The sequence below is a fragment of the Pristiophorus japonicus genome, chromosome 1 (assembly GCF_044704955.1).
Source record: "Pristiophorus japonicus isolate sPriJap1 chromosome 1, sPriJap1.hap1, whole genome shotgun sequence".
Lineage (NCBI taxonomy): Eukaryota > Metazoa > Chordata > Chondrichthyes > Pristiophoridae > Pristiophorus > Pristiophorus japonicus.
Window position 1 is genome coordinate 469,394,716 of NC_091977.1, and position 21,948 is coordinate 469,416,663.

The window sequence follows — 21,948 nt, forward strand, 5'->3', positions numbered from 1 at the left end:
CAAGTGCAAGTAAAGCCGGGTCCCGAAATTCATCAGGACGCAAGATCCTCCTATTTCTTGGCGGTATTCCGGTGGTGCGTCGTTTAAAACCGCCGGAATACCGCTGAGATCGAACAGCGCTAGTTTGGTGAAAATGTTTTCAATGGACGGTATGCAGCATTATAGTCGATCAAGATCAACTTTCTTGTCGATGGATGTTGCGGCACTGCACGTGCACAAATTATTTTTGCTTTTTTTCCCCCCCCAGATGCTTTTCCCCCGCGATTTCAAGGGTCAGGGGTCACCTGCGCATGCGCAGAGAGTTGAAGTCGAGGGAGAGTGAGTGAGAAGGAACAGCAAAGTATTCGAGGGTCAGTTATTTTCATCAGAGATTCCAGAGTCAAATAATAATTGTAAAATATTACATATTTTAGAAATAAAAAATAATATAAATATAATGGAAATGCTGGGAAAAAAGCCAAAGTGCAGGAATGGAGAGAAGGATCGGAGGTTGAGAGCGCCCGCCTTCGACAAAACAGAGCTACCTGCCCTGCTGGCGAACATCTCGGATAGTACTCCGACTTAACGAAGGATGGTTGTGGAAAGCCCCCCCACCCCCCACCAAGGAGTACAACAAAATATGGGACGAGATCAGGGAGGCTGTCTCCTCCACAAGTGCACTGGAGTAAGGTGTCATTAAAGGTGGAATGACCTGATGAAGGTAGCCAAAGTAATGATTTTATTTATGCACCCCCATGTGCCATATAAATGTAGGTTCAGTGTCACACAGATGATGTTATCGATCCCAAGGTTACAGCGATGTATTTGTGCTTTCAGGTAATGACAAGAGAATCAACCCAGTGTTTTGGTGTGCGTATTTGTGTCTACGATGTTAAATGGATTGAAGATTTTTACTTTCATTTACTTTACTTTCTGCAGAAGAAGACATCTACAATAGCAGCAGATCAGCGGCGTATTGGGGGGGACCCCCAATGCAAGAACCATTGACAGAAGATAGAGATCAGCTGGTCGGGGATAGCAACCATGCCACCACCAGCGTTGGAGTTGACCCACCCAAACAGGATGGTCAGTTCAATACAATCCCCGGTCTGTGTTGCGGTCATATGTCATGTAATGCAACTGTAATTGTAATGTTGGCCTCATGTAATGTGATGCGAGTTTATTGCACTGTAATGTTGGGTTCATGCGTGCGGCACTTTTGTCGCAGCGACAGAGGTTGATGCAGAAAAAGTCCGTTGCAAGACAGATAGGCACGTGCCAAGACATGGTGCGTCTGTCACAGGCCAGCGCCGACATAGGTAGAGAGCTGCTGAAGACCATGGCTATGATAGCCGGAATCATTACGGCGCTATCAGAACGACATTCAGAGGATATATTACGTCTGATCACCGCGATGGAGCGAAGCGCCGACTCTGCCGATGTTATGCGGCAATCGATGAGATCGGGATATGGTGCGGCATCCTCTCGTGCCATTGTAGTCGCGTTGACAGCACCTGAGGGTGGGAAGCTTGCAGCAGCTTCCAGCCCTGAAACCGTGCCTTCCGGATCACAAGCTTCTCCCGAGGTCCCATTCATTGCGCCTGCAATGTCTTACCCCAACGACAGCAACAGCACCCGGGGTGCAATGCTGCACACTGGCTTGGTACCACCACGGAGAGGCCCGGGTTCAGGGGCAGTGGGAAAGGGAAGGGCAGGAGTAAAAAAGGGGGGTGGAGGGGGGGCGTTCGAAGGGTGGTGGAGTACATGGACGAGGTCGAGGACAGTAAAGGGTGCTTTGTTGTAGTCAAGTGTTCATTGTTAATTTAAAATAGTTGAAGTTTGATTTTTAAAAGTTTATTTCCAGTTGTTAAAGTTGTTCGAAGTTATAGTTCATAGTTTTACAACGGTTGTATATTTTTTTACATTTTTGCATAAACATTTCAATTGAATTTGAGCACTCTTGTACAGTGTCAAACTTTTGGGGTAACAGTCATCAGGGTCCCAAAACACAGCTCTCCACATTCAAGCAAAGCTTGATGTAACAATTTTGCGTGCCCTCCGCTGTGGTGTTGGGGTTGGGGGGGGCGGCTGGTGCCATGGGTTCATCTGGAAAGCTCCTCCTCATCCTCCCCCTCATTTTCCTCTTCTTCCTCCTCCATCTCCTGCACTCTCTCCTCAGGTGGCCCCTCAGTCCTCTGTGCCAATTCCTGCCCCTGCATGATTGCTAAATTATGCAACATACCACTGTGAGCTGAACACCTGCTCAGGGTGGTATTGCAGCCTGCCTCCCGAGTGGTCCAAACATCGACAGCGCTGCTTCAGCACTCCAATTGTCTTTTCAATAATATTACATGTGGCTATATGGCTCTTATGTCGTTGCCCGGCTTCTTCTGAGGGTTCCGCAGGGCTGGGGGGGGGGGGGCTCAAGAGCCAGGTGGCGAGGCTGTACCTTTTGGTCCCCCAGCATCCACCTTGTGGCTCAGACTTCAACAGGTCAGACACGGTGCTGTCACGCAAGATATGCGCATCATGGATACTCCCTAGAAAGTAGGCATTCACTGCCATTATGTGCTGCGTATGGTTGCAGACAAGCTGCACAAGTTGAGGGAGTGGAATCCCTTATGGTTTTGGTACACCTCCATCTCCTGTAATGGTGCTCCCAGGGCAATGTGGGTACAGTCAACAACACCCTGCACCTTGGGGAAGCCAGCAATGCGTGCAAAACCCAAAGCCCTCTCACTCTGCCTCCCCGGTCATTTGGAAGCTTATAAATTCCATCTGGCATGCATAAAGTGCTTTGGTTACCTGTCGAATGCAGCGATGAGTAACGTTGTGAGAAATGCAGCATATGTCCCCAGCTGATGCCGGAAAAGAGCCGCATGCATAAAAGGAAAGTGCCGCAGTCACCTTCATCTCGACAGAGAGTGCAGTAATGCTGGTGGTACTGGGCTGCAGGTCTGCCTTAATGAGCTGGCAAATCTCACTGATCACCTATTTTTGGCAGCGCAGCCTTCGAACACACTGTCGATCGGTCAAGTCCAGGTATGAGCACTTTTCCCTGAAAATCTTTTGGGGGTAAGGCCTCTTCCTCCTCATCATCATGTCTGCAACCTCCTCTATTATTCTGATAATTCTGCTCAATAAACCTTTTCCCATCTGGATCCTGCATTAGACAAGTAGTCAGCAATACAGGCCGAGATAGTACAGGCCACATTCTTTTTAAATCTCCAGAATCTCTTCAAATATCCTGAGATAAACTCAAATGATTTTTCAATGAAAAAAAAAGTAACTCAAATGCCTTATATCTTAATAATTTACTTAGTACCAATAAAAATATCTTTCCCACTATAAATTGCACTGTAAAATCACTATTCACCTCAGAAATACTGAGGTGCTGCTTTTGCTGACTGTTCCCGATTTCAAAATGGTGGCACCAAGTACTACTGCCCATTCCCGCCCACTTAAGATCGAGTAAAACCACCTTCTACAGGACGGTGTGCAGGTCCGGTGGTATGTCGGCGGTATATCATGAAACTTGCACTTTTTGCACGGTATGCGGGCGGTTCTACATGGCGAACGGTGAGCATACTGCTCGGCAGTATGTTAATGATCAATCTTCCGCCGACTAGTACGTTGGCGGTGTGTACCTGTTTTTTGACGAAAATTGTATTTTTATCCGGTAAGCAGGCGGTAGTGGGCGATAGGTCGATGAATTTCGGGCCCTATGTATTGGTGTTTGGCAGAAACCACTGGCTATACTTTATAGATTTCAATATTGAAACTTGGTATGAATTTCATTCGCCATAAATAAGCCTTTTAGAACAGATGGCCAACCCCAAAAGAATAAAACAATCAAGAACTGACAATGGGAATTATTCTAATATTCTAGATCTAAAAACAGTGCAAGAATAAAATTGATGACATTGCTAGAATTAGACATTACTCCTGATAAATTGTTTCCTATAAAATTGTTAAATTAGCAAAAATATAAAAATACTTAATTTGCATTGTACCTCAAGATGCCTCAAAGTGCTTCACACAATGCAACGCTAAAGCACCTTCTTCAACAGCACCTCCCAAATCCTCGAACTCTATCGCTTGGGACAAGGGCAGCAGGCGCATGGGAATGACACCACCTCCAAATTCCGCTCCAAGTCACACACCATCCTGACGTGGAAATATATCGCCATTCCTTCATCATCACTGGGTCAAAATTGTGGAACTGCCTACCTAACTGTGCTGTGGGAGTACCTTCACCACAGAGACTGTAGCAGTTCAAGAAGATAGCTCACTATCTTCTCAAGGACAAATAGGGATGAGCAATAAATGCTGGCCTTGCCAGCAATGCCCACATTCCGTGAATGAATAAAGAAAAGAAATATACATTTGTAAACAGAAAGAAAGCATTTTTTTAAATATATATAGAAAAAACTTACCTTAAGAGAGCGGGTGCAGGATCATCCCTTTCTGGAGGACCTGTGATGCGAGCTGCTGTTGGAAATGATTTAACAGGTGGCTGTATCATTGAATAAGGTGCAGCCTCCAACAAATGCAGAAGTTCATCGAGAATGCTTACAAGTTTTTCCACTTCCACTTCACTAATATTAGAAGCTTCCAACAAATGGTCTAAATCCGTGGGAGTCTCAATATCTCCTTCTTCGTTATCTTTACTTCCTTTTTCCCGTCCAATATTAACATCCTGGTCTGACTCACTTATGTTTGAAGGGACAGGAGTACGCTCTGCAAGGTGGGCAGCCGACCTTTCCAAATCTGATAAAATCTCATAGAAATGGCATTTTTGTACTATAGCACTGCCAGCAGTCACAACTCTCACAGTTTGGTCAGTCAATATAAGCTCCACCAACCTTTGATACCCACTTTTTTCTTGTTCCTCTGCCTTAGTGTTCAAGAATTTTTCCATTCCTTCTGTGACACTAACAACACTGTCCAAAGCTTTGAGTGTGTTTAATTTTAATGAAGATGACATATGTTCTGCAAACAACAGAACAAAGAGTCTATCGATAATACCTGCCTCTGAAAGAGCTGAAACTCCTTCAGACCCACATTCAGCCAAAGATGAAACAAGTTTTGTCCCAGCTTTTAGCTGCCTGACATTCAGTGCAATAGGCTGTGATGCGGCCGTGTGAAGGCTTAAAGCATCCATGGTCCAGTCTACTAGTTGTTTTAGATGGTCCTGATCACTTTCAAATAGCTGAACATAACTCAGACCCTTAACCAGTAAACTTGGTACCTCTTCCAAAGCCATTACCCATTTGGCACCTCTGTCATCTTTGTATAGTTCAAGCAGTTCCTTTAACTTAACTGCAGCATCTATATTCCCTGCACCTGCTTTTTCTAGGTCAAGTTCCTTTAATCTAGCCACTTCATTCTCATATTTAGTCCTATAGGGAGGATTAAAGTATAAAAGAGGTCCTATTTCTCTGTCATAAGGATCATATGCCATGGTAGGCACGGATGCCAGATCTTCAGCAGTATACTCAATATCAAAACTCAATTTGTAATTTTCACGTTCCAGATCTGCAATTCCATCTTCATCGCTCGATATTTGTTCATAGCCATCATCTTCTACAAAATAAAAACAAAAACAGTTATACTCATTCTCAGTTGGACTTCAATGACCATTGACTTCAACATCAGTAATATAAATCAGGCACAGTAGTGCAGTGGATATGTTACTGAACTAGTAAGCCAGAGACCTGCACTAATAATCCAAAGATCACCATGGCAGTTTGAGAATTTGAATTCAGTTCAAAAACAAATCTGTAAAAAGGTATCACTAAAAGTGACCATGAAGCTGTCAGATTAAAAACCCAACTGATTCACTCATGTCCTTTAAGGAAGGAAACCTGCAGTCCTCAACCGGTCTGGCCTATATGTGATTCCAGTCCCACACGAACGTGGCTGGCTCTTACGGTAAATAAATGCAGGCCTTGCCAGCAATGTCGAGATCCCAATATTTTTTTTTAAATCACTCACTTTTTTGTTTTCGGTTTAGCTACAAATATATATTTCCAATATATTGCAGTTAAGAATCCTGTGAAATCATTATAGTTCTCATCCAATGAGAACGGTGCAAAAATGAACCTAGACATGCTACAGAAGATTTAAAATGGAAGAAATTGTAGTGATAAAAAAAACGTCCAATTGAATATAATAATGTAAGCTTCGCCACCAGATTGTGCACTATGATAAAAACTAGGAAATCTGCTAAGTACCCCTCCAGCTGTAGCACACTCACTGCATATCACCTTACCACAGGATTTTCTCTGGATTAAATGAATCCACCAATTAGTTATTCCAGTCAAGATTCAAATAGGCTAAGAGTTGGCAATCCACTATTTGGAGAAACACAGATAAATAATGGTCATCATAATAGTTGGTGAACTCATCATTCTTAGAAGCTAAAAATTGTATACTATTTAAGAAAAACAATCTTTTCCATATAAAGTACTGTAATTTGTTAGGAAAAAATGCCAAATCAAAGATAACCTTATCTTTTGGACTGTCCCATGGCACATTTTCTACAGTTGGGAATCAAAATAATCATAACCCATTGTGATTTACTCTAGATAGGTGTGAACTGAGAAGGGTTGACTATGAATTCATTCAGAGGAAACTATCACAAATTGCACTGCAATTTCCCTGTTCCTCTACTTTTATATTTCATTGATCGTAACCAGCCAACTCCCCTCATTTCTCTTCTCTTTTCTTAAATTTGCTTGGATGTAACAAGTTCCTGTATGTGATGTTAACTTTAGAAACATAGAAAATAGCAGTAGTCTCGTGCATATGGGAGTCTGCACCGCCATTCAATATGATCATGGCTGATCCTCGATCTTAACACCATATTGCCACTTTTTCCCCATACCCCTTGATGTCTTCTGTTTCTAGAAATCTACCTATTTCCCTCCTAAATATATTCTGCGACATGGCCTCCACAGCCTTCTGTGGTAGAGAATTCCACAGGTTCACCACCCTCCGAGTGAAAAAATTTCTCCTCATCGCGGTATTAAATTGCCTACCCCGTATCCTGAGACAGTGACCCCTTGTTCTAGACTTCCCAGCCAGGGGAAACATCCTCCCCACATCCAGTCTATCAAACCCAGTCAAAATGTTATACCTTTCAATGAGATCCCCTCTCATTCTTCTAAACTCTAGTGAATACAGGCCTAGTCGATCCAATCTCTCCTCATACGACAGTCCTACCATCCCAGGAATCAGTCTGGTGAACTTTCGCTGCACTCCCTCTATGGCAAGTATATCCTTTCTTAGGTAAGGAAACTAAAACTGCACACAATACTCCAGGTGCAGTCTCACCAAGGCCCTGTATAACTGTATTAAGACATCCTTGCTCCTGTACTCAAATCCTCTTGCAATGAAGGCCAACATACCATTTGCCTTCCTAACTGCTTGCTGCACCTGCATGATTGGTGTGCAAAATTAAAGCACATGGTATTGGGAGTAATGTACTGACATGCATTGAGAACTGGTTGGCAGACAGGAAGCAGAGAGTCGGGATAAACGGGTCCTTTTCAGAATGGTAGGTAGTGACTAGTGGGGTACCGCCGGGCTCTTTACAATATACATTAATGATTTAGATGAGGGAATTTAGTGTAATATCTCCAAGTTTGCAGATGACACAAAGCTGGGTGGCGGTGTGAGCTGGGAGGAGGACACTAAAAGGCTGCAGGGTGACTTGGGCAGGTTAGAGAGTGAGCAAGCGCATGGCAGATGCAGTATAATGTGGATAAATGGGAGGTTATCCACTTTGGTGGTAAAAACACGAAGGCAGAATATTATCTGAATGGCGGCAGATTAGGAAAAGGGAGGTGCAACGAGACTTGGGTGTCATGATATATCAGTCATTGAAAGTTGGCATGCAGGTACAGCAGGCGGTGAAGGCGGCAAATGGTATGTTGGCCTTCATAGCTAGGGGATTTGAGTATAGGAGCAGGGAGGTCTTACTGCAGTTGTACAAGGCCTTCGTGAGGCCTCACCTGGAATAGCGTGTTCAGTTTTGGTCTCCTAATCTGAGGAATGACATTCTTGCTATTGAGGGAATGCAGCGAAGGTTCACCAGACTGATTCCCGGGATGGCAGGGCTGACATATGAAGAAAGACTGGATCGACTAGGCTTATATTCACTGGAATTTAGAAGAGTGAGAGGGGAACACATAGAAACATAAAATTCTGACCGGATTGGACAGGTTAGATTCAGGAAGCATGTTCCCGATGTTGGGGCAGTCGAAAACCAAGGGTCACAGTCCAAGGATAAGGGATAAGCCAGTTAGGACTAAGATGAGGAAAAACTTCTTCACTCAGAGTTGTGAACCTGTGGAATTCTCTACCACAGAAAGTTGTTGAGGCCAATTCACTAAATATATTCAAAAAGGAGTTAGATGAAGTCCTTACTACTAGGGGGATCAAGGGGTATGGTGAGAAAGCATGAATGGGGTACTGAAGTTGCATGTTCAGCCATGAACTCATTGAATGGCGGTGCAGGCTAGAAGGGCCGAATGGCCTACTCCTGCACCTATTTTCTATGTTTCTATGTATTCACTGGAGTTTAGAAGGATGAGACGGGCTCTCATAGAAACTTATAAAATTCTGATGGGACTGGACAGGTTAGATGCAGGAAGAATGTTCCTGATGTTGGGGAAGTCCAGAACCAGGGGACATAGTCTAAGGATAAGAGGTAAGCCATTTAGGACTGAGATGAGGAGAAACTTCTTCACTAAGAGAGTTGTTAACCTGTGGAATTCCCTACCGCAGAGTTGTTGATGCCAGTTCATTGGATATATTCAAGAGGGAGTTAGATATGGCCCTTATAGCTAAAGGGATAAGGGGTATGGAGAGAAAGCAGGAAAAGGGGTACTGAGGTGAATGATCAGCCATGATCTTATTGAATGGTGGTGCAGGCTCGAAGGGCTGAATGGCCTACTCCTACACCTACTTTCTATGGGCCCAAGTTTCCACACACGCCTAGAACGGCGTAGTCCCGACCTGGACGCCCGTTTTTCGCGCCACAAAGTGCGCCTAAAAAAATCCTCGGTATTCTCCACCTACCTGCAGGTCCTCTGGCCCTCGGCGCAGCCAGCATGAGCTGTGGGGGGGGCAGAGCCAGGTCCCTGCGCTGAAAACAGTGCCGGGACCTCTGCACAAATGGCCTCACTGGGGCTGCGTGAATAAGGCTCCTCCCACGGCCAGCTCCTGCTTCCTCACCCCGCGATCAGACCCGACACCCGCTCCCCCCTGCCTCCGGACCAGACCCGACACCCGCTCCCCGCCCTGCCTCCGGACCAGACCAGACACCCGCTCCCCCCCCCCCGCCTCCGGACCAGACCCGAGAACCGCTCCCCCCCCCGGACCAGACCCGACACCCGCTCCCCGCCCCTGCCTCCGGACCAGACCCGACACCCGCTCCCCGCCCCTGCCTCCGGACCAGACCCGACACCCGCTCCCCCCCCCGCTCCTATTCCCGCTCTCCGCCTCCCCGACTGGACCCGACCCGCGCTCCTGTTCCCGCTCCCCACCTGGACCCGACCCGCGCTCCTGTTCCCGCTCCCCACCCCCCCGACTGGACCCGACCCGACCCGCGCTCCTGTTCCCGCTCCCCGCCTGGACCCGACCCGCGCTCCTGTTCCCGCTCCCCCCCCCCACGACTGGACCCAGCCCGCACTCCTGTTCCCGCTCCCCGCCCCCCCGACTGGACCCAACCCGACCCGCGCTCCCGCCCCCCGATCCGACCCGACCCGCCCCCCCGACTGGACCCAACCCGACCCGCGCTCCCGCCCCCCGATCCGACCTGACCCCTCTCTCCCCCCCTCCCTCCCTCTCCCCCCCTCCCTCTCTCCCCCCCCTCCCTCTCTCTCCCCCTCCCTCTCTCTCCCCCCTCCCTCCCTCTCTCTCTCTCTCCCCCTCCCTCCCTCTCCCCCCCTCCCTCCCTCTCTCCCCCTCCCTCCCTCTCCCCCCCTCCCTCCCTCTCTCCCCCTCCCTCCCTCTCTCTCTCCCCCCCTCCCCCCTCCCTCCCTCTCTCTCTCTCCCCCCCTCCCCCCTCCCTCCCTCTCTCTCTCTCCCCCCCTCCCTCCCTCTCTTCCCCCCCCTCCTCCCTCTCTCCCCCCCCTCCCTCTCTCCCCCCCCTCCCTCTCTCCCCCCCCTCCTCCCTCTCTCCTCCCCCCCTCCCTCTCTCCCCCCCCTCCCTCTCTCCCCCCCCTCCCTCTCTCCCCCCCCTCTCTCTCCCTCCCTCTCTCTCCCTCCCTCTCTCTCTCTCCCTCCCTCCCTCTCTCTCCCTCCCTCCCTCTCTCTCCCTCCCTCCCCCTCTCTCTCTCTCCCCCCCTCCTGCTCTTTCTCTGCCCCTCCCTCTCTCTTTCTCTCCCCCCCCCCCCCCCCGACCCGAACCGAACCTCCCCGACCCGACCCGACCCAACCCAACCCAACGCCACCTACCTGTACATCTGGTGCTGGGGACGGGCCCTGCCCGAGGTCTCCGGCCGGCCCGTTCAGCCTTCGGTCCCGAAAGGCCTGCCTGAAGCACTTTCACACAGGTAGGAAGATGGTTTATTTAATCTTTTCTTTGCTTATAAATCTTTATTCAGGTTGGATTTATTTGTATAATATTTGTATAAGTATCAATAAGGATTTATTATAGAATTTAATGACTTCCCTTCCCCCCCCCCCCCCCCCACCTCGTTCTGGACGCCTAATTTGTAACCTGCGCCTGATTTTTTAATGTGTAGAACAGGTTTTTTCAGTTTTACAAAAATCTTCACTTGCTCCATTCTACTTTAGTTTGGAGTACGTTTTCACTGTGGAAACTTTCAAATCAGGCGTCAGTGGCCGGACCCGCCCCCTTTTGAAGAAAAAATTCTGTTCCAAAGTAGAACTGTTCTACCTGACTAGAACTGCAGAAAAATAAATATGGAGAATTGCGATTTCTAAGATAGTCCGTTCTCCACCAGTTGCTCCTAAAAATCAGGCGCAAATCATGTGGAAACTTGGGCCCAAAGTTTCTATGTCTATGTTTCGATGTTTGCTTTCAATGACTGGTGTACAATGTCACCCAGGTCCATCTGTACATCGACACTTCCCAAACCATCACCATATAAAATAATACTTTATCCTTATGTTTTTCCTACCAAAGTGGATAACTTCACATTTATTCACGTTATACTGCATCTGCCACTTGTTTGTCCACTCACTCAACCTATCTAAATCACCTTGCAGCGTCTTTGCATCCTCCTCACAACTCACAATCCCACCTAGTTTTGTGTCGTCAGCAAACTTGGAAATATTACATTTGGTTCCCTCATCCAAATCATTTATATATATATTGTGAATAGCTGGAGCCCAAGCACTGATCCCTGTGGTACCCCACTAGTCATTACCCGCCACCCTGAAAAAGATCCGTTTATTCCTACGCTCTGTTTCCTGTCAGTTAACCAATTTTCAATCCATGTCAATACATTACTCCCAATCCTACGTGCTTTAATTCTGCACACTAACCTCTTATGTGGGACTTATCAAAGGCCTTCTGAAAATCCAAATACACTACATCCATTGTTTCTCCCTTATCTATTCTATCAGTTACATCCTCAAAAAACTCCAGTAGGTTTGTCAAACATGATTTTCCTTTCATAAATCCATGTTGACTTTCTTTAATCCTGTTGATATTATCCAAGTGTGCCGTTATCGCATCCTTTATAAAAAAACTCTAGCATTTTCCCTACTACTGATGTTAGGCTAACCAGTCTGTAGTTCCCTGTTTTCTCTCTCCCTCCTTTTTTAAATAGTGAGGTTACATTTGCCACTCTCCAATCTGCAGGAACTGTTCCATAATCTATAGAATTTTGGAAAACAACAACCAATGCGGTCCCATTAGTGTCTTACTAATAATCATTTCCTTTCATTCCTCTTGTTCACTAGACTCTTGGTTCCCTAGCATTTCTGGGACGTTATTTGTGTCCTCTTCATTGAAGACAGAACCGAAGTATTTAGTTAATTGTTCTGCCATTTCCTTGTTCCCCATTACAAATTCTCCCGTTTCTGTCTGTAAAGGACCTACATTTGTCTTCACTAATCTTTTTCTTTTTACGTACTTGTAGAAACTTTTGCAGCCGGTTTTTATGTTCCTTGCAAGTTTACTCATACTCTATTTTTCCCCTCTTAAATCAAGCTCTTGGTCCTTTTTTGCTGAATTCTAAACTGCTCCCAATCCTCAGGCTTGCTACTTTTTCTGGCAACTTTGTATAACTTCTCTTTGGATCTAATACTATCCTTAATTTCTTTTGTTAGCCATGGTTGGGCCACTTTTCCTTTTGTGTTTTTACGCCAGAAAGGAATGTATAGCTGTTGCAATTCAAGCATTCATTCCTTAAATATTAGCCATTGCCTATCCACTGTCATGCCTTTTAATGAATCTTCCCAATCGATCATAGCCAATTCATTCCTCATACCTTCGTAGTTTCCTTTGTTTAGATTTAGGACCCTAGTTTTGGATTGGACGACTTCACTTTTCATCTTAATAAAGAATACAACCATGTTATGGTCACTCTTCCCTAAAGGACCTGCACAACAAGACTGTTAATTAACCACTTGTCATTACACAATATCTAATGTAGGATAGCCTGTTCCCAAGTAGGCTCCTCAACAGACTGGTCTAAAAAAACATCTCGTACACACTCCAGGAATTCATCTGCCACAGTATTATTACTAATTTAGTTTGGCCAGTCAATATGTAGATTAAAGTCACTTACAATTACTGTAGTATCCTTGCTATATGTTTGATGCCGTCCCCTACACTACCACTACTGTTGGGAGGCCTATAGACAACTCCCACCAATGTTTTCTGCCCCTTGGTGCTCCTTAGCTCCACCCAGACTGATTCTGCATCTTGATTTTCTGAGCCAATATCCTTTCTCACTATTGCTCTGATTTCATCCTTTACTAACAATGCCACACCACACCCTCTTCCTTTTTGCCTGCCCTTCCTAAATATCAATTATCCTTGGATATTCAGTTCCCAACCCTGGTCACCCTGCAACCATGTCTCCGTAATTGCAACTATATCGTATCCTTTTACATCTATTTGTGCTGTTAATTCATCTACCTTATTACAGATGCTTCGTGCATTCAGATACAATGCTTTTAAATTTGTCTTAACATTTTTAGACATCTATTTAGTTCTCAATGTTGTACCTAGATTTTTCTTTTGCACTTTAAAAAGTCTTGCATTGTACAACTCATATTCTGCAATTTAGTTATATAGTCTGCTTCTATTGAATTTTAGAACAATTACACTTAATATATGTATTAGTGATTTATTTGGTCACATTTTCTAATTCCCAGACTGACCAAACTTTCAATTGTACAGTTTTGTAATTTCTACAAACAAGACTGCACATACCGTCAACTTCTTCCCCTGCCTCCTCCTCTACGTCATCATCCTCTTCTTCAATGCTTTCCACAGTGCACCCATCTTCATCTTCCTCTTCAATTTCTGCATCTTCCTCCTCATCTTCCTCTTCCTCCTCTGGAGGCTCTTCCTCTTCCTCACCATCAGAAAACTGTGCCTCCTGATGATTGGAAGAACGATCTGGAGAAATGGGTTCAAAATAATCCTCTCTGCGTTCACTTTCATCCACTTTATCCACACCCACTGAAATAATAAACCATTGGAATTAGCCATTAGAATGGTATCTTAAACCTTAGTCTTAATTTCAAAACTGTATCACCAATACTAAAATGACTGTTGCATACGTTTCTAGAATTAAGTTCAAATTATTTTCATGGTACCACAGAGACTCTGCTGTAACTATTTCTTTAGCTATTGCTACAGATACATATGAACATTGTCCACTGAAGCCCACTTAAGGTATATAAGTTTTGCTAGCTAAACATATGGATTTCAATGGGCTGTGCATTTAACAAACATGGCACTCAAAACGAGATTTCCAAGACAGAGCTAGTGAACAAAAAACCAATTCACAGCACATCACAAGATCCTCACCAACTTCTGATCAAAGAAGATGCCCATCCTTGCAGTCTCAGTCTACTGCTGTTTCACTTGTTCAATTACAAGAAACTCTCCCAGCACAAATGGAAGGATTTTTGCACCATTACCATTTTAAACAGGATCATGTTTAAAGTGATGAATGGAACACAAGCTAGTTATTTTACATTCAACGCCTACGCCACAGAAAATTTGGAGCAGGTAGTGGGGAGCAATTAGTTTTTTTTGTCAAAAGCAAAGGAAAGAAAGTTCATTTTTAGAAGTTTGAAAGTTTCTTAAGACTGTAACAATGTTTGACATCTCTCAGAACAGATCAGGAGCGTCCAAACTGCTGCCCCAAGCCCCAGTAATCCAGCTCTCTAAGACCAGGCAACTCAATCCCATTTGTTCTTAGATTTCTTATTCTGCTGGTAACATGCCACATACAAAACATATTTCTAGTATGGTGACAAATACTATATAGCAGTCAGGAGCAGGAATGCCACCTGATATTTTGTTGTAACTTTCCCATCACCCCCACCCCAACACTGGCTAGCAGTGCAAACCAGCAATCAATAACGAGAACACCTTGGTTTGTACAACCGAGTTTCACAACAGGTACTGAATTATGCAATAAGAAATTAAAATTCACCATCAGCCATTTTACTAAGTGTAACATCTGTAATGGTGGATAAGTTTCAAACCTTTATTCATATTAGTTACAAAAAGCTCTGAACTTCAAAATCAGGTTCATTACAGCTTCATGATTGGGACTCATGGGAACCATGGAAATTACCAACATACTACACCAACATGTCCTAGAATAGGATTTCAACTGTTAAGACAAGTACTGAAGTATAAAGTGTATGTGGTAAAAATCTTAATTTACCAGTCTGAGGCAGTGTTTCCTCTTCATCATCATCAGGTGGAGGAGGACCTGGAGGCGTTCGAGGTCCCCTTGGCTGTGGTCTTGGAGGGTTTTCATTGTATTGATCCTCTTTATCCCATTCTAAAAGTACAAATATGTTTTTAGAAAAACACATTTTTGAACAAAACTGAAATTTTTAAACACTTAAGAAAATTCAGGATCCTAATGAAACAGTCAAAGGCCTCAAATTTCTATTAAACACAAGAACATAAAAAATAGGAATACGACGCCATCTGTCCTCTCAAGCCTGCTCCGTCATTCAATAAGATCACGCATGGCTGATCTGATCTTGGCTTCAAGTCCACTTCCCCGCCCTCTCCCCATAACTCTCGACTCCCTTATCTTTCAAAAATCTGAGAGTAATCTTTTGGTCCCTAATTGGCCCCACCCCTCCTCTTAATACCCATTTACTCTGCCTATGGAAGACTTTTGGATTACCTTTTATATTAGCTGCCATTCTATGCTCATACCCTCTCTTTGCCCCTCTTATTTTCTTTTTCACTTCTCCTCTGAACTTTCTATATTCAGCCTGATTCTCAGATGTATTCTCGACCTTACATCTGTAATACGGGCTCTTTTTCTGCTTCAACTTGCTCTCTATCGTCATCCAGGGAGCTCTGACTTTAGTTGCTCTACCTTTCCCCTTAGTGTGAAAGTACCTCGACTGTACCCAAACTATTTCCTCTTAAAGGCAGCTTATTGTTCCACTACAGTTTTGTCTGCCAATCTTTGATTCCAATTTACCCAGGCCAGATCCGTTTTCATCCCACTGAAATTTGCCTTCCTCTAATTATGTATTTTTTATTCTAGATTGCTCCCTGTCCTTATCCATTGCTAATCTAAACCTTTCACTGTTCCCAAAATGGTCACCTAATGGCAATTGCTCTACTTGACCTATCTCATTCCCCAGAACCAGATCCAGCAATGCCTCCTTCCGCATTGGGCTGGAAACATACTGATCAAGAAAGTTCTCCTGTATACACTTCAGAAATTCTTCCCCCTCTCTGTCCTTTACATTATAATTACCCCAGTCTATATTAGGGTAGTTGAAGTCCCCCATCACTACTCTAGTTCTTGCACCGCTCTCTAATTTCTCTGCAAATTTGCTCCTCCATAATTTTCCCACTCGTTGGTGGCGTAAAGAATATACCTAGTATATTGTCACCTCTATTATTTCTTAACTCTAACCAAATAGATTCTGTCCTTGACCCCTCCAGGGCATCCTCTCTCTCCAGCCCTATAACATTCTCCTTAATCAATACTGCCATAAGAGGGGGTGAAATAAATGTTCACCAGACTGATTCCTGGGATGGGGAGGATTGTCCTATGAGGAGAGATTGGGTAGACTAGGCCTATATTCTCTAGAATTTAGAAGAATGAGAGGTGATCTCATTGAAACATACAAAATTCTTACATGGCTTAACAGGGAAGATGATTCCTCTGGCTGAGAGTCCAGAACCAAGGGTCACAGTCTCAGAATAAGGGGTCGGCCATTTAGGACTGAGATGAGGAGAAACTTCTTTACTAAGAGGGTGGTGAATCTTTGGAATTCTCTACCCCAGAGTGCTGTGGAAGCTCAGTCTTTAGAGTTTATTCAAGACAGAGATCGATAAGATTTTTGAATATTAAAAGGTATCAAGGGATATGGGGACTGTGCAGGAAAGTGGAGTTGAGGTAGAAGATCAGCCATGATCTCATTGAATGAAGGAGCAGGCTCAAGGGGCCGGATGGCCTACGCATGCTCGTAATTCTTATGTTCTGCCACACCAACTCCCATCTTTCCTTCTCTATCTTTCCTATATACTCTATTATCCAGGAATATTTAATTCTCAATCCTGCCCTTTTTTAAGCCAGGTCTCTGTTATTGCCACAACATCATATTCCCATGTGGCTATTTGCGCTTGCAGCTCACCAACCTTGTTTACTATGCTTTGTGCGTTCACATATATACTGTAAACCTATCCTAGACCATCCTGTGTTCTCTCTTAGCCTGACCCCACCTAATACCTTACTATTTCTTGCTTTAGTGCTATCCGTCTCTCCCAATCCTTTACAAGTCTTTTAAACCTTTATACGGTTTAAAATGTGCCATATAGGATACTACTCATTGAACAAGTAGTAATCATTTCCCTTTGAGTGAAACTCAATTCCACGTATCACATCCATTCCTTTCAACTAACAAATCACAGGGACAAGCTTTCTCCAATCAATGTACCTCTTTATGAACAAGTTGCAATATCTTTTGTCTTATAATATACCCTAGTTTGGCTCTTTCCAGCCAGAATCATTCTGGTACATTCAGACCACTACAATAAGAGGTAATGTCTAAACACAGACCCAGAAGAATGATAAAGATCTTGCCTTCCTCGTCCCTCTACTGGAAAGGATAAACGAGTATCTAATATCGTCTTATATTTGTTCAAGTGTTCTGGTTCATATAAAGATTTATCAACTAAAATAGCATAAAATTGAAAGAGATACAAATCTTCTTCCTCAAAACTTTATATTGGATGTAAGCACAGCCCTATGAGATCTCCACCTGATGTCACCCGAACACATCTGCATTAATACTGCAACGTTGAAAGGCTTATTCATGCAATCCAGTTTAACAGGGTATACCTTTAAAATGGAGGGTCTGATTTTCACATATGCCACTTTGGGGTACAGAAATAAATATTTCCTTCATTTTTGGGGGCTGGTGCAGTGGGTTACAACACAGTTATTTCAGTTCTGGGATTTGAAACCAGACCACATTAATGCAATTAAGCCTCTCTCTATAAAGGTGTAATGTGAAATGAAGTTTGGTAGCTTCAAGCAAGTTCCTAGTCTGTGAGATCCACAATAGTGTTCAATTTGGCACTAATTAGCAGTCTTTCTCAAAGAGACCATAAGTATTGCTGATTTAATAAATAGAAATGTCAGAATGGTGTAAAAATGGGGGGGGGGGGGGGGGCGGGGGAAGGAGTCTTCTAAGGTTGGGGTTAAAGCATTTTGTTGGGTCCTGTGCTACACAGCCGCACGTACATACCTTCAATAATGGTTGGCGGAAAACCAGGAATATAAACCCTGGCTACTTCCTCCCTTTATAGCTAAGAGACACTGGGCTCAAAATTGGTCAAGAGTTGCTCCGTTTTTTTGGGAGCAACTTGATTTTTCTGGAGTATCTCAAAAATCCCCATTTTTCACAATCAATTTGTGCGAGTGTAAGTGAGTCAGTTACGATTTGTTTTCGTTTAGTTTTTCTCAAAAGGGGACATTAACAGCCACCTACGCCAGTTTTGGCCGTTTAGGCCACTTTGGCCAGCCAATAGTTACTCCAAATCTACTTAGGCCAGCATATATGGCCACTTGTGAAAACCCTTGCAGAGAGTTAAGAAGTCAGCGCAGGTAGGTACATCGGAGGCCAGCAGAACTTAATGACTTGACTGAAGAATGTGAATAGGATCAAACAGCTATACAGGACATCATATGACAAACTTCGCAAAGTTAATTTACTATACAACAGAAGCATTCATGGAAGCTTAAACTACAAAAATAAAAGAAGTAAAAGATAGTTGAATTAAATTGCTCTAATCTCACAACTAATTTAAACAACTATTTGTTTGCAATGATTATAATGGGCCAAAATTGAGTCCAATATTATCTAAATAAAGTCTACTTCAATAAATAAGATATTCTCAGTGTTCCTCCGTCACTTATGTTCTTCTTTCACAATAGCACCAGGTAAATAGGCTTGACAAATGGTCACCACTATTCACAAGAGACAAAACATATTTACATAATTTTTTCAAAATATTCAAATAAAAAAGAATTAAGTCCTACCCTACCTTCATCTTCAGCCTGGGAAGGCAACGGGCCAGCCTGTGCGGTAGGCCACTCGGCCTGGGATAGGGGAGGGACGCACCAGCAGCCGGTGGTATGATGGTGATGATGATGATGATGATCGGGTCCCACACTGCAGCACGCACACTGAGAGGCTGGGGGCAAGGAGCTACTGCGTATGTGCGCACACTCCAACGTGCATGTGCAGACATCCCGGCATTGTTTTCAGCGCAGGACGCTGGATCCGCCCCCGACCTGACTGGCCATGCTGCGCGAAGACCCAGGAGAGGCCGGACAGGGGCCAAAGTGGGGAGCGATTTTTTCGGAGCACTTTTCAACGCAGAAAAGCGGCACATCTCCGTTGAGTGTACCGAAAAAGGTGTGGGCCAATTTTGAGCCCAGTGAAACCACCTATAGCATTCCTTCTTACTGCCACTACAGCTTAGATCAGTTAACTCACCATGAACTGTGAGCTACGCATTTAAATGCCTCAGCACCACACCACACTGTGCATCTATCCACTTATCCATCAACAGAACTGTTAATGTCAATGTTAAAGCTGCACAATGCCATATCCTTCTGCTCTTCAATATCATCTCTTACCATGTTTTGTGTTCCTTTTAAGAGTTGGTTGCTGTTGCTGCAGCTGATGCTGCTGCTGAAGCTGTTGCTGTTGTTGTTGTTGTTGCTGCTGCTGCTGCTGCGGTGGAGGAGGGGGAGGTGGAGGTGGAGGTGGGGAATCTCGGTCATGACTTATCACTCGATCTACAGTCCCGTAAATTGCCAAGGTCAGACAGTTGTACCAACCTCTCAAGACAATTCCATCCGTATTGACCTGTGGCAATTAATTAAGGAAATAATGTTGAAAATCAAACTGAAATGAGAAGTTCAACTTTAGCATTGCCCAAAATCAGTGCCTGAGCAAAGTTGAAGTCCACCTTCTGTTATAAACATGTTTGGAACACAATATTGGGGCTTCAACTACATCACAAACTTTGATGACTGCTTTAAAGTTATTTTCTTACCATGATTTATTTTCTCTCTTTAAAAATAATATATTTTGTTATCCACAGTACACAGTAAAAAAAGACAACATTTTGGAACAATTAACAAACATTAACATCAAGTTTTGATGATATACAGGTACAACAGCAAGCAATATAATTATTAATAGTTTTTTAATTAAAATTGATGTACTGAAGGGGGAAATTTGACTGGTACTGTAAGAATATATCTCCCGCATTATCTGAAAGATATCAGAATTATCTGGAAAAAAAATTGCAGAACAAATCATGCAGAGATCAGGCAGCCAATTCAGCAGCCAAGGCAGATCACCTGCCTTGACCATTCACTGATAGTGCAGGGAATCTAAAGCAGAAGAAAAATACATTACAAAATAAAGGGAAGATAGACAAGACAAACAACATGCTAGTTGCAAAAAGTGCTTGCACCACGAAACACAATCTGCAATGCAAAAACTCTTACCTTACTGTTTGGTCTAAAAATAATAGATGCATTTTCATCATAATCAAGGCTGAGGAAAAACAAGTAACATCAAACAGATTAATTTCTTTAAAACACTGCTTTACTAAATTATTTATCCAAGATGCGTCAACGAGACAATTCCCATTGGATGAGACTTCTCTAATATACCATCAGTTCACCAAAATAGTTCCATATTTTGATTGTCTATTTTCAATTTGAGAGTTTATACATTGTTTCCACAAAGTTTATTGTTCCTCTCTTTACCACACAAAAGAAATGAGATTTTACTGTAAAAATCCAGAGAATGTTATTTTCCTCAGACTTGAGAAAGCAAATGTGCCATGTACACTGAGCCGTAGGGATCAGGAAGGCACAGATTCACTTGCCAGTCTGTAATAAGTTACCATATCTCAGCTAGGCAGCAGTAAGGGCACTACAACTGAATAGCTCTGTGACAGTCACTGTTCACAAGTGATAAATGGCTACTTGGGCAAAGTGAAAATTTAAATAGGCTGTTTGAATGGTGCCATAGCAACATATACAGGTTCACTTTCTTCCTCCTCTCAAGCTGCCACACATTGCAATGCTACTTATCTCTACTGAAAGGCAATGAGAAGACTCCATAGGGAGGCCAAGCCCATCACCACAAAAGGAAGGTGAAAATCAGGAATGCTAGGTGATGGATTGAGTCAGGGAGGCTGGACATACTTAACTGCACACTAGTGGAATGTCACAGCTGACTGAAATGCAACAGGCAGGGATAAAAGCAAGACAAGACCATTGTTACAATAAACTGTGTTCTAAAATTAAGCTGTTCTCTTTTGTTTAATTCATTTCAACAGGCCATTCAATTTATTTAAGTCATTGGGAATCCTAAGAGAAGGATTAGTGGGGAGATATGTTTGTAAGTGGTCTATTTATGGATCACATAATTCATGTAATGGGGTTTACAGTATTCCGTTATTGAAATTTTACAAGAAGTCTGACAAAGTATTTGTTTTTTTTGAGGGAGAAAGATGGCTGAAGGAAGATTTGGCTGTGATGTTATTCTATAATTGGGCACACAAATTCCTTGAAGTAAAAAGACCACACATACAGTAATATTTATTTTCTACCATCCAGTTAAAAGAGCAAAATATCCTGAAATCCTTGGATAGATGCAAATTTTATTCTTTGTCTTCTTTAGCTTCAGCTTGACTACCAATAAAAGCTCATCTGATCACAGATCTATGGAAATGTCTCTCTTCCCTGTTATAGCACAAACTTACAAACCACACCATAAACTGCAATCTACCTATACTCCTAAGCTGGGTGGAATGCACTTATGCAGTTGTGAAAAGGGAGAGAAAAAATACACTTCCTTAAAATCGCTTATCCACAAATAAATATAAATCTCGGTTCAGGTAATGGTTCTAACAGGTTAGGTGGGGCACAGTTTGAAGCTTAGACAAATTATGAGGAAAGAAAATACTCAACGCAATCGGTGTTTTATTCAGTCCAAGTTCATAATGTAAGGTAGAAACAATCTTTCACAGTGCTGTAGCACTTCAGTCAGGGCTCAAGTTTTGACAAGCCTTACCTTCCTAATCGGTCAAAAACAGGTGCACTTGGTTTGCTGACATTGTTGAAAAACAGGTCTAGCTGAAATGCATGCGGCGAAGTCTCCCTGAGGAAAGTTAAACAAGTACACTTGTCAGGCAAAACACTACATTCTAATCCAGGGAGT

At 43.5% G+C, this 21,948-nt stretch overlaps 1 protein-coding gene across 3 annotated transcripts in view; it reads right to left on the minus strand.

The window, feature by feature from the left end:
• virma (vir like m6A methyltransferase associated) overlaps positions 1 to 21,948 on the minus strand; it is a 166,271-nt gene that overhangs the window by 126,705 nt on the left and 17,618 nt on the right. For all 3 annotated transcript variants that reach the window (XM_070894144.1, XM_070894154.1, XM_070894137.1), the window contains exons 3-8: positions 21,802 to 21,888; positions 20,223 to 20,271; positions 19,341 to 19,572; positions 14,877 to 14,996; positions 13,403 to 13,654; positions 4,416 to 5,565 (exon numbers count right to left, since the gene is read on the minus strand). In XM_070894144.1, the coding sequence (XP_070750245.1) occupies positions 4,416 to 5,565; positions 13,403 to 13,654; positions 14,877 to 14,996; positions 19,341 to 19,572; positions 20,223 to 20,271; positions 21,802 to 21,888 (1,890 nt within the window). The remainder of the gene's footprint in view (positions 1 to 4,415; positions 5,566 to 13,402; positions 13,655 to 14,876; positions 14,997 to 19,340; positions 19,573 to 20,222; positions 20,272 to 21,801; positions 21,889 to 21,948) is intronic.